Source organism: Scomber scombrus, chromosome 1 (assembly GCF_963691925.1).
Source record: "Scomber scombrus chromosome 1, fScoSco1.1, whole genome shotgun sequence".
Taxonomy (NCBI): Eukaryota; Metazoa; Chordata; class Actinopteri; order Scombriformes; family Scombridae; genus Scomber; species Scomber scombrus.
Window position 1 is genome coordinate 35,817,963 of NC_084970.1, and position 13,558 is coordinate 35,831,520.

Sequence of the window (13,558 nt, forward strand, 5' to 3'; positions counted from 1 at the left end):
AAAGGAAAGAAGGACAGACGAAAGAAGGAAGGGAGGAAGGTAGGGGGGAAGGAAAGAAAGAGAAGGACAGACGAAAGAAGGAAGGGAGGAAGGTAGGGGGAAGGAAAGAAAGAGAAGGAGAGAGGGAGGAAAGAAGGAAGAGAGGAAGGAAGGAAGGAAGGAAGGAAGGAAGGAAGGAAGGAGGGAGGAGGGAGGGAGGGAGGAACGAAGGACAGAGGAAAGAAGGAAGGTAGGAAGGAAGGAAGGTAGGAAAGAAAGAGAAGGAGAGAGGGAGGAAAGATGGGAGGGAGGAAGGAAGGGGGGAAGGAAGGAAGAAGGGAAGGAAGGAAGGAAGGAGGGAAGGAAAGAAGGAGGAGGGAGGAAAGAAGGACAGAGGAAAGAAGGAAGGGAGAAGGTGGGGGCAAGGAAAGAAAGAGAGGGAGAGAGGGAGGAAAGAAGGAAGGAAGGAAGGAAGGAAGGAAGGAAGGAGGGAAGGAAGGAAGGAGGGAAGAAGGGAAGGAAGGAAGGAAGGAAGGAAGGAAGGAGGGAAGGAAAGAAGGAGGGAGGGAGGGAGGGAGGAAAGAAGGACAGAGGAAAGAAGGAAGGGAGGAAGGTGGGGGGAAGGAAAGAAAGAGAGGGAGAGAGGGAGAAAGAAGGAAGGAAGGAAGGAAGGAAGGAAGGAAGGAAGGAAGGAAGGAAGGAAGGAGGGAAGGAAAGAAGGAGGGAGGAGGAAGGAAAGGAAGGAAGGAAGGAACAGTCAAAACAGACAGGGTAAATTTGACCCGAGAAGACGACACAAAGGTTAAAAACACATGAAAGCGTCATTCTTCACCTGTTAAATGATATTATAATCAAAGAGTTTGGGTTACAGACCTGCATTTTGTCTGTTTCTCAACTTATCAGAAAACAAAGCATTCATAATACATAAATACATTAAGTGAATAAATAAAGTAAAGTAACCAAGAATTTGTGAAATAACTGAAGAAATCATTCAACTACTTTGTGAAAATGTAACTTCATGCATTTTCTTAATGAATTCAATTTAAATGACTTTATTTCTAAAGCTTATTTAATTCATTTAATTGTTTTGTAAAGATGTCATATCACTGTCACTTCTCATAACAGTGATTTAATTCATCTTTTAGTCAGCTACAGTGTAACAGGTGTGGAAGTGATAGGACCCAATAGCAGCACAGAATCAGGAGCCGTTTTAAATGATCTTTATTATATATATATAGCAAGGTAACAGAACAGGTATCTGGCAGGATGTGTAGGTGGGCAGGCTGGGCTCAGGGTCACTGAAGACAGAGAGTAGGCAGCAGGTAAGACAATGCCAGTAGCATTAATGGACAGGAGGTTGACCAAGCTGGAGTTTCTGGGCTCTCCTGGCAGGATTGAAGCAAGACGACGCCACACAGCCACAGGCAAACAGGAACAGACGATAATCAAAGTCAGGGACAGAAGGCTGGTGCGTTTACCGGGGGAAGACATGAGGAGAGGAAGTCAGAAGCAGGCAGGGTCCAAACCAAGGAATCAGTCCATGAATGAGTGGAAGGTCTGGCATGAAGCAATTGCAAATGACGATCTGGCCAAGAGTGAGTGGAGGCTTGATTACAGATGGGGTGCAGCTGAGAGTCCAGGTGATTACTGATGAAGGTGAACAGAGTTAACTGATGAGGTGGGTGTGGCTGATTAGCAGGAGTAGAGCAGGGGTGTGGTGAATGGAAATGTACCAGACTGTGACTTACAGTGAGATAAACTGTTATTATGAAAGTCAGAAAAATGTAGAAGTTTATTTATCATTGGACATTTTAAGAATCCACAATTAATATTATTCTTTAGTAATTGTCTTCGGTAAGATTCTGATTTTAAAATGTGGTTACAATCATTTGAGATTACAGGTTCAAGTTTCTCTCCTGTGCTTTCAGGTTTGGTGTCACAGTTTGTTTGGTTTACTTCTTTAAAACATCTGAGAAAAAACAGTCAGTTTAATTTGTGACTGAGAGAAAGAAAGACATTATCACTTTAAAGGAGATTCATGATGTATTGTAGATATATTTTGGAGGTTTTTTATCATGTGACTCTCAGCACCACGGACAGCGACAGATCCCAAATTACACAAACACATTTCACCTTCCTGTCGTCCTCCCGGGTCAAATTGACCCCGTCTGTTTTGACTGTTCCTTCTTTCCTCCCTTCCTTCCTTCCGTCTGTCCTTCCTTCCTCCCTCCCTCCTTCTTTCCTTCCCTCTTTCCTTCCTTTCCTTCCTCCCTTCCTTCTTTCCTCTGTCATTCTTTCGTTCCTTCCTCCGTTCCTCATTTCCTTTCTCCCTCCCTCCCTCCTTCCTTCCTTCTTTCCTCCTTCCCGCCTACCTTCCTCCCTTCCTTCTTTCTTTCTTTCCTTCCTTCCTTCCTTCCTTCCTTCCTAACTTCCTTCCTTCCTTCCTTCCTTCCTTCCTAACTTCCTTCCTTCCTTCCTTCCTTCCTTCCTTCCTTCCTTCCTTCCTCCCTTCCTTCCTTCCTTCTTTCCTCCCTTCCTTCCTCCTTTCCTTCCTTCTTTCTCCCTTGCTTCATTCTTCCTCCCTTCCTTCCTTCTTCCTCCATTCCTTCCTCCCTCCTTTCCTTCCTTCTTCCTCCCTTCCTTCCTCCTTTCCTTCCTCCTTCCTTCCTCCCTCCTTCCTTCCTCCCTTCCTTCCTTCCTTCCTCCCTTCCTTCTTCCTTTCCTTCCTTCTTCCTCCCTTCCTTCCTTCCATCCTTCCATCCTCCCTTCCTTCCTTCTTCCTCCCTTCCTTCCTCCATTCCTTCCTCCTTTCCTTCCTTCTTCCTCCCTTCCTTCCTTCCATCCTTCCATCCTCCCTTCCTTCCTTCTTCCTCCCTTCCTTCCTCCTTTCCTTCCTCCATTCCTTCCTCCTTTCCTGCCCTTCTTCCTCCCTTCCTTCCTTCCTTGACTCAAGAACAACAGGAGGGTTAAAACTGCATAGTGGCCAATTAGTCAACTTAACACCTCACCTGCACCTCTATTAACCTTCCAGGCCTTTTTATATTTGATTAACACGGTCCTGTTTATCTCATGTTTCTTGGCCTCTCCTTTCCTGACCCCCTCCTCCCCCTTTCATTTATCCATTTACACTCTTACCTAATCCCTCCTCACTGCCAGTACTTAGTTGCACCCATGTCCTCTCATCCCCTTTCATCCTCTCTTCCAATCAATCACGTGTACAACTCTCTCACGTCTCTTTTCTGCCAGTAATTAGATTCAATCATGGGCCGATTTGTGATTGATGTTAAATGGAGGCGCCATAAAAAACATAGGACTGTATACTTCCAATATTTAGTTTTTTTATTTATATTAATTAACCCTCCTGTTGTCCTTTGGTCAAGGAAGGAAGGGAGGAAGAAGGAAGGAAAGGAGGTAGGGAGGAAGGTAGGAAGTTAGAAGGAAGAAAGGAAGGAAAGGAAGGAAGGGAGGAAAGGAAAGAAGGAAGGGAGGAAGGAAGGAAGAAAGGACGGAGGAAAGAAGGAAGGTAGGTAGGAGGGAGGGAGGGAAGGAGGGAGAAAGGAAATGAGGAAAGACTGACAGAGGAACGAAGGAAGGGAGGAAGGTAGGGGGGAGAAAAGAAAGAGAGAAGGAGGGAGGAAGGAAAGAAGGAAGGGAGGAAAGAGAGAGGAATGAAAGAAAGAGAGAAGGAGGGAGGGAGGAAGAACAGACGGAAGGAAGGAAGGGAGGAAAGAAGGAACAGTCAAAACAGACGGGGTCAATTTGACCCGGGAGGACGACACAAAGGTTAATTTAGGAATATATTTGATAGAAGAAATGCTTTTCTTTAGGATTGTATCCAACAGCAAATGTATTTTTATCTTTTAAAGGCTTTATGCAGTTTTCAGAGCACAGTGTCGTCTTGCCAACTTAAAAACACTTTAGATCAATGACCGGACCTCCTGCGGACAAAGTGACTGGCAGCCAAGTAAACTACTGAGGATTATGTTGAAATCCCCCACTTATAGGATTTAAACATTTCTCACTTGAGCGCCCCCCAGTGGCAAAATCAAAGATGACATGGGCTGAAAGCACTTAAATAAAAACACAAAATGTATATAAAAAAATGCTTTAATAATAAAATAAATACACATCTGAGATAGAAATCAGAATGGGTTCAGCATGGGTTTTCAATTTCAACTGAAACATTTTCTGTTTTCTTCACTCTTTTACAAAAAAATAAAATTAAAATTAATTTCAACAGAGGCAACAGAGACCTGAGTTCACGTCCTGAGTCCTGCATTTGGTTCGCTTTACTCTGTTGCCGAAAAAACCCCTCAAACACGTGTTTTTCTTCTTGTTCTTATCTGTGCATAATGATGATTGTGCAGAGTTTGTTTTCACGTTCAGCTGATGAAAGTGGAAAGTTTCTCTGATCTCACTGAAAATCCAGTTTTTAAGGGGTGGTGGACATTCAAGCAGGATTTGTGACATCAAAAGACCTCTGCAGAGTAAATTATTCCCTCCGTATATTTGTATATTGTTATTACTGTACTGGCATGACTGTAAATCATATAAGTTAAAATCACTTATATTTAAACACACAATAATAAACAACTTAATTGTAATATCCAATTAAACTACATAGATAAAGACTGGTTTGATTTGTGTTGATAATGTGAAGTTGAGTATTTACTTTGGGGTATAACATGCTCTATAATCATACTTCCTAAACTACATTTTAAATGCAATAAATACATGGAATAATAATGAATGTAGAAAATATACAATAAATGACTGCACTTGATTTAACCCTCCTGTTGTCCTCGAGTCAAGGAAGGAAGGGAGGACGAAGGAAGGAAAGGAGGGAGGGAGGGAGGAAGGAAGAAAGGAAGAAAAGGAGGGAGGAAGGACGGGAGGAAAGGAAGGAAGGAAGGATGGAGGAAAGAAGGAAGGTAGGAGGGAGGGGGGAAATAAGGAAGGACGAAGGGAGGGAGGAAGGTAGGAGGGAGGAAAGACAGAGAGAAGTAGGGAGGGAGGAAAGGCGGAAGGAAAGGAAGGAAGGAAGGAGGGAGGGAGGAAGGAAGGACAGAATGAAGGAAGAAAGGGGGATGGAGGAAGGAAATAAGAAAGGGAGGAAAAAGAGAGGAAGGAAAGAAAAAGAGAAAGAGGGAGGGAGGAAACACAGATGGAAGGAAGGAAGGAAGGGAGGAAAGAAGGAAAAGTCAAAACAGACGGGGTCAATTTGACCCGGGAGGACGACATGAAGGTTAACATCAAACTTCCTGTGACAGTATTGAGTGTCTTCAAACGGAGACATCAGCTCGATGCTGAAACAAATCACCTCAGTCGATAAAGAGACTCGGACCTTCGGACCAGCAGTCAAAATCACAGCAGAACTGCAGTTGTGAGAAAAGTTTGCTGCACTCCAGCTTCAAATAACAGGAAGCTCAACGTGGAGACACAGACAAAAACCTTTCAAACCAAAGGTATGAAGACAGCACTTCACTGTCAGTCTCAAACAAAAGCACGTGGGCAGTGAACCGACTAAGTTAGTCATCATGGTGATTTCCCGCAGTTCTGGATGACCCAACCGCTGGCGTTCACGTCCAGCTTGAGCAGGTTCATGACCCATTCATCCTTCTGAGCTCCCTCCATGAACTCGGACAAAGTTATCTGACCTGTGGGGCACAAAAACACAATCATGATGATGACTTTACGTATGAAAAGAAAACTAATTTCAACAGTAAAGTGATCTTATAGGGATGTGCAGAGAGTATTTTCTGCTGTATTTGTTGAGGCAGCCAGGCGGGGAGTTCCGGTCCTCTGAAATGAGGCTAACGCAGAAGTAACTTAAGACTGCATTCTATCAAAAGGCCACCAGGGGGCGACCGTTTTGGTGTCAAAAGGACTTCCGTCTCTATACAAGTCAATGGAGAATTCACCAACTTCTCACTGGATTTAACACATTTTCAAAATGTGTTTATGGTCTCAATCGCTAGTTTAAAGCCTTCTTCAATGCAGTATGATGTTCATTTGGGACATTTTGGCCTCCCTGATTTTATATGTGACGATAAAGCAGGGTATGCATTAGGGCGTGGCTACGTCGTGATTGACAGGTTGATTGGTTCACAGGTTCAGGAGGGCGCCTCATGCTCCTCCTGATGCCCATATAAGTAGAATCCGTGTTTTTATTTTTCCCAGCATGCACCTGAGATTTTCAAGATGGCGCTGCCCAGATCCGATACTATTGGCCTCCGAGCAGCAGTCCACAAACCAATGGGTGACGTCACGGATGTTACGTCCATTTTATATACAGTCAATGGGGGCAGCACAATTATCTGTATTTGTATTTCAATAAAAGTGGAAATAGATGTAAAGGTTCTTGTTTTGTTTTTATTACTCTTCTAATTTTGGGATATCAATGTGTTAAAATAAGTGTTCATCATTGAAATGTTATGTGAAGGAGGCTCCTACACCAGGTCTTGACCTCAAGTCTTCCATGCAACGAACGACTGTGCTCAATCTCAGCTCTACTACAAATAGAGGCTTGCAGCTATTTATACATCATGCAATACATCCACGACTCAGAGGAGAGAGAGGGACGCATTGATGTAACCAACCTACATGCTGTTATTTGACTTTTTTTCTTCTTCTTGAAAACAAATAATTTCTCAAATATTTAATGGAATAATTGTTTGTATAAATGTGTGCTTTTCAGAATATCAGATACAGATTCAGATCCAATCCCTATAATCTTGACTTGACCAGAATTTAAAGGACAGTGTGCACACTGCATGTTAATCCATATTCATTACTTTATCTCTGTAGTTTAATGTCACCTTTTTACCTAACGCCACAACACTTCCTAAGGGAACTTAAAAGTATTTTTGTTAAATAGTGGTGCTCTATTTCAAAGAGTCTAGAGTTTTTATTGTGGTGATGAGATCGGTCCAACGCTTTCAATTCAAAGTAAAATATCTCAACAACTACTGGATAGACTTAGATTGTCATTAGGGCTGCAACTAACTGTTATTTTCATTGTTGATTACTCTGTCAATGATTTTCTGGATTAACCAATCAGAAAATGGGGAAAAATCCAAATAACCCAAAGATATTCAATATACTGTCAAGAAGTTAGAATCAAAGAATTTGGAATTTTTTTCTGACTCAAAACAATTAATCAAATATCAAAATAGTCAATAATCAATTAAATAGTTGATAACTAATTAATTCAGCTATAACTGTCATATCATTCTGTAAAATAGAGATAGATGTATGTTTCACCACAGGATTTGAAATACCAGCATGCTATCACATCAGGGACTGACTATGTTGGTGCTCTGAGCAAGATTTTAGATCTGAGGCCCCAAAACATGGGACCTCCGGTTCAAGAACTCCAGATATAAATTCTCACTAAAATCAGTTGCCACAATGGCCAATTGGGATCCTCATCCACACCTACTCCACCACCACCACCATCCACCCACTGACCATTAGCTCTAAAACCAACACGGATGTACAAATCATTAATGATCAGGTCTTTGCTTCTGCTGTGTTTTGCCAGGCTTTCTTTTCTTGCTCTTTACTTATATTTGTTTAACATAAAAATGGAAATATTTTCTTATAGTAACCGCTGAAGGATAAATTCAAACTGTTTCCCTGTTGGTCACTGTAATAATTACTCCTCTCCATATTGGCTAGTCTTACTGTCTTGCGTAGTTCGTTTGATTGGGGCTTCTGATCATACCCATTTGGTTTGATAAATAAAGACTCTGGATTTTGTCCTACAACCAGTATAAACAAGAGGAGTTATTATAGTGCCAAGAACTGTCTTAATGTAAATGTGAGGGTGTAAGGATTGTATAAACTTGGAAAAAAGTGACATAATCCTCTAAAACACAAACATATTGTGCTGCAAAACATACCAATGTAAAATGTAATGCAATGTAAATCACTGAAATCGTCATCAATTGAGACAAATGATCACATCACATGGTAAATCACATATTATAGTTTCTAACGTACATCGTGTTTGTACTCACCGTCGTGATTCTGATCGACCAGCTCGAAGATTCGGTCACAGATTTCGGACGGCGTCAAATTGACATCACTCGTCTGGTACTTGATTTTGTAAATAATCTGTGTGAGATACGTGAAATCATGTGTCAGCGTCTGATTGAGTTGATAACGATAATCATCAAGTGTTAAATGTTAAATGAAATGACTGAGATAGAAAAACAAATCCAACCGCTATATGTTTGCATTTCTTTGATGGATCCCAAACATGTCCCATAAATGAATAATACTAAGATATACTAAAACATATAATTCTATAGCCACAGTAACATACAGTAATGAGGAATATAATATTTCGCCCTGGCATGAGCCTGTTACCTAATTCCTGTCCAGTAAATCCAGATCATGGGGTATTATTTTGAATCTCTATATTTAGAGGCTTACTGTAAAGTACAGCAAAGATTTTCGCTTTAAGAATAGCCTTAACTGAAGCTACCGACTCCTCATGTAATACACTGTGAACTTACTATGCTGCCCTAAGCCTTGTCACTGGGTCAGTTCTATAATCTGTCTTAAAAAGGATTTGTGTTATGAAACATGCTCATTTTTTAAAAAGTAAACACCTCACCGCAAAATAACCACCCTGTTAATATCCACAAAGCATTCACACATAAAAAAATCAATTAACAGACATTTACATAACAACAAAGTTGATGTCTGAACAGGTTTTTCTTTCTTACCCTGATGAGCCGTTTCACCTCCTGTCTGTCCAACTTGCCGTTTCCATCCTTGTCGTACATCTTGAAAGACCACTTGAGTTTATCTTCAAGATTTCCTCGTAAAAGCAAGTGAAGTGCTGCTACATACTCAATGAAATTTAGTGTGTTATCCTGTAAACACATAATGCAGAAATTAATACAATCAGAGCAAACAAATCTACTTCTATACTAACTATATTATTTTGGTATGTCTTTTTACATTTTTTTTTACCTTATTTGTATCAAAGGAGCGGAATATCGTCTCGATGTAGAGAGACTCCTCTGAAGAGTTGCATGGTACCCCGAATATCCTCTTGAATTCGTGTAAGTGCAGGGCACCACTGGGACATTCCTTCATGAAAATAATGCACAGATCCTGAATTTGCGCCAAATCCATCTCCTCATTGTGGCTTTCTTCTTGCCCCATTGCTTCTGATTGTCTGTATAAAAGAAAGAAAAGTCCTGATGATGGTTCTGTGGTGATTTGTTGCAGGCTTCTGACAGTGTGCAGGTCACTAAGCAATCTGCTCAAACACTCCCATCAAACTAAAGAGCTTTGCACTATCTACAGCAGAGGCACTCTCTCAGCAGGTGGGATGAGGGATGGGCCAAATCTCATTATCTCGTTAATCACTTGATCTTTCACAGATGAGGTGTTGTGAAACGGGATCTAAAGACCTGGCAATGCTGTTTTTAGTAAGTGCCAAAAATAGTTGTAACTGTAATAGCCTATATCTTCAGTTGCAGCAGATTCAGAAAGTCATGTAAACCTGTTGTCTTTGATGCCTCCATTATTTAAATACATTACTTACACTGCTGTCCAGACCCCAAACCTACAAAAGTCACTAAAATGTTATCAGAAGACTCAAAAAATATTGTCATATGTTTATATTTTTAAGTATAAGTGTACATTTAAAGGTCTGTGTTTTCTCCCTTTATTTGATCATCTGACTGGTGATAAAGGAGAAGACATTTAAAGTCTTTTCTAAAAGCTTATTGGAGTTAAAGATAAAATATAAAGCAATATTTTTCCATTTACTCTCTATTTTAATTATTTAATCAACAGCAAAAGTTATGTGTATTCAGTTTTTTGTTGTTTTTTTTCGGTTTTTTTTTTTTTTGTCAGTTTCAGGCCTCCATACACTGCAAGCTCCTCAGCAGGCACCTTGATCTGAATGTCTGGATATATGTTGTAATGATGTCATTAATAAAGAAAATGAAGGCATGATTTGACAAATAAACAATATACTATGTGAAAGTATGCATGTTGACCACTACCATTGTTTCTCCTCTTCTATATGTTTTTCATGCACTCATAAGAGGCACCAGTTATTGTGTCTTGCTGGGCTTTGTTATTTACTGGTGGGGATGTGTAGTTTGTTCTAAGTGCATGAATTAACAAAGGAAGCTGTAAATCATGCAGTATGTATGTAAGAGTCAATTTCAAGTATCATATGGTATGTGTAGATGTGAATCAGTTCCGAGACATATGATGGTGCCAGGTTGTGAAGGATCTTGTAAGTGAGGAGTAGAATCTTAAAGTCAATGCGGGATTTGATAGAGAGCCAATGAAGTTGCTGCAGGGCAGGAGTGATGTGTTCAATAGAGGGGATTCTGGTTATGATACGGGCGGCTGCGATTATGTACCAGCTGGAGTTTGTGAAGAGACACCAACACCAACACAAACTAACGATAATGATCCATTTCTTTTCTTAGGTTAAAAAATACTTTTAGATTAGAAAAAATCATTGTGGTAACAAGAGATGCTGTTGGACTGGATCAAGTGGAGAATATAAGAAACGACAGCCAAATAATAATAAAGTAGTTTATGTCATATATCTCATCATTTCTTTGTGGTTCAATGGTGGAGCCACCTCAGAGCCGTACTGTGACAAAATTAATTCTCTCAGAATATCTGTCTACAAATATTTAACTCAATGCCAGCTGTCAGAGTTGTGACATACAGCATCAACATGCTGATTAAACAATATAAACCTCACACAGGTGTCTGTTATGATGGAGCAAATAAAAAAGAAATTGCACAGCATCATTTAATAGATGTGAGGGATCATACTATCAGCATCTGTCTCAATATCTCTATCACATATTTCGGCTGAGGCTGATTCTTCCGCTCTGTTAATGCAAAAACTCATGACTTTGTGCAGCCTTTCAGCAAAGAGTTGATTGAGTTTCTGCTGGTGGTTTGTTTTAAATTAAACAGGTTGAGTTCAATGTTAGGAGGATCTGGAAAATCATTCTACATTTGTCACATTTAACATGTTTAACAAGTGGAGGTTGAACCCAGTAGCAGAACAAACACCAGAGATAGTGTCGTGTAATGATGTTTATTGCAGATTATAGCAGGGATAAAGGGTAACAGGAGGAATGCAGTGAGTTCAGCTCGTCAGGCATAAGATCAGGAACCAGATGCAACCATGATGACAAAGCAGGAATCTCTGATGTAGAGTACCCACAGGAAAAAATGGCAGGGAAACTCACACTGTGAAGGAACTACTGAGGCTGAACACGTGGTCGAGGACAGAAGGCTGAGGCTTTTACTTGGGCAGTGACAAAGCAGGATGATCAGAGCATAGTCATAAGCAGGACGTCAATCTGATTGTGAGTGCTGGAGAGTCTTGTATGAAGAGTGAAGAACAATCTGGCAAAGAGTGAGCAGGCAGGAGAAGCATATATACTGGCTTGATTGCTGTTGAGTCGCAGCTGAGTTGATGAGGTGGGTGTGGCTGACTGGCAGAATGAAGCTGAGGTGGGATGAATGGAAAAGTACCAGAACAGCAGATACAGAGGAGAGCAGACTGTGATGTAATGGAAAAATCTATATTCACTATAGTCTTTTGAAAGGAGAATCACAAAATGTTCTCTCTGCATGTCAATTTAATAGTTTTTCCGGCAAAAACATAGAACTGTGTGTCAGGATCTAATTGTGTAAAGAATGTATTTCTCGCTCTACTTTTCCATTTAGCTAACACTGATAAGTCGACACCTCCCAGTCGTGCCATAGGTGAACAAAGAACAATGGGTTAGGGTTAGGGTTAGTGATTCTTAGAGGAGTTAACCTGAGAATATAAAACTGTCATTTTAGATTAGTGGGACTTCTTAATGCAACTCTCTGTGGCAAGGCAAGGCAGCTTTATTTATACAGCGCATTTAATACTCAATGGCAACTCAATGTGCTTTACATAAAACAAACATTTAACAGTAAGAATTTGAAATAAAAAACATAAAAACATGCAATTTGAGATATTAAAATGAAACCCAATAATAGTAAAAACATGGAAATTCAATTTTTTTTGACAACACGGACAACCACCTAACACTATCTCTTCCATAGATCCTTATCATGTACTCTACCAGATGGCTCTCTGGCTCTCTGGACTTGTTTCCTGTATTTCCCATGATTAGCTAATCTTTCTCTTTAGACGTAATCGTCACTACGAATCCTGGATCTGTTTCTTCGGCACAATCAAAGATAAAAGCCGCCGTACTGTATGGTACCTTTTAAGGAGTCAAAGGACTTTTAATACCTTATCTTCCCCCTAAACATGACACTACAGAATAGACAGGTCCAGTGGTATGTCTGTGTGCTGTATTCTGAACTCTCATCTGGCTGCAAGATTATAATAAAAGTTGTGATCTGGTATCGGTGCTGGACTCATGATTTTCTCTCTCACCATTAATTAAGGACTTTTCCATAACAGTGACAACATGTGAAATGCATTTCTTAGGTGTTTTTTCCATCCCAGTATAAAAGTAATAGTAACGCTTCTTCCTGTGCACAGTGCCAGCACTTGCATGTCACGGCAGAAATCCAACTTTTAATCAGGCTGAAACTCATTCAGTGCTGCTTGCTGATTGGCTTGGCTCAGATTATATGCAGGACCAGAGAAGAGCATGACTGGATTATCTTGTTGGTTATAAAACAGAAACGTATATTAAAAGACAGGAACCACAAGAATCAGTCATAATGAAGGACCTGTGTTAGTTGATATTCATCTTTTGACAAAATGGCTGATAATGATTATAAGTTATCTATTATATCACCACTTTTCCACACTAGTTTTTTTAATTTAAGGAATCTAACTTAATTCCTTCAGTAATTAAATAAATGACAATATCTGTAATGCCTTTTTTTAAATTGTTATAATCGTGTTACAATCTGATGATGTGATTCAACAGTAACTATGGCCTGAGGTCACTGTTGTATAATATACTGTGGCATCTTTTCTTTTCTTTAATATAAACCAGGCGGGGTGTTCCGGTCCTCTGAAATGAGGCCAACGTGGAAGTAACTTAATTCTATCAAAAGGCCACCAGGGGGCGACCGTTTTGGTGTCAAAAGGACTTCCGTCTCTATACAAGTCAATGGAGAATTCACCAACTTCTCACTTGATTTCTAACCTCAGTAAACGTTTTCAAAATGTGTTTATGGTCTCAATCGCTAGTTTAAAGCCTTCTTCAATGCAGTATGATGTTCATTTGGGACATTTTGGCCTCCCTGATTTTATATGTGACGATAAAGCAGGGTATGCATTAGGGCGTGGCTACGTCGTGATTGACAGGTTGATTGGTTCACAGGTCCACAAACCAATGGGTGACGTCAAGGATGTTACGTCCATTTCTTATATACAGTCTACGGTCAAAATACATAATGAAGAAGCAGTTTCTAAATTATGTTAAACATTTCTTTGACATATAATAATCTATAAAAGACTACAATATCTATTCCATACCAATAATCACATAATGCATTGCCTACACTGGAGTTACTGAAGTTACTCGCTGGCAATTAGGGGGAAAAAAACATG

At 40.2% G+C, this 13,558-nt stretch overlaps 1 protein-coding gene across 1 annotated transcript; it reads right to left on the minus strand.

The window, feature by feature from the left end:
• Window positions 1-5,514: 5,514 nt before the first annotated feature.
• Window positions 5,515-9,159, minus strand: LOC133979225 (guanylyl cyclase-activating protein 2-like). Its single transcript, XM_062417710.1, has 4 exons — window positions 8,965-9,159; window positions 8,715-8,864; window positions 8,001-8,097; window positions 5,515-5,636 (listed from the first exon to the last, which is right to left on the minus strand). Exons 1-4 carry the CDS (start codon window positions 9,157-9,159, stop codon window positions 5,515-5,517), a joined length of 564 nt encoding a protein of 187 aa, XP_062273694.1.
• Window positions 9,160-13,558: the final 4,399 nt, after the last annotated feature.

Bases quoted from the DNA above. Each gene is read 5' to 3' on its own strand.
- LOC133979225 (XM_062417710.1), bottom strand. From the start codon at position 9,159: ATGGGGCAAGAAGAAAGCCACAATGAGGAGATGGATTTGGCGCAAATT. The intron at 8,865-8,964 runs GTAAAAAAAAAT...ATGTGTTTACAG, and splicing joins GCTCCTTTGATACAAATAAG to GATAACACACTAAATTTCAT. The intron at 8,098-8,714 runs GTAAGAAAGAAA...TATCTCACACAG, and splicing joins AGGTGAAACGGCTCATCAGG to ATTATTTACAAAATCAAGTA.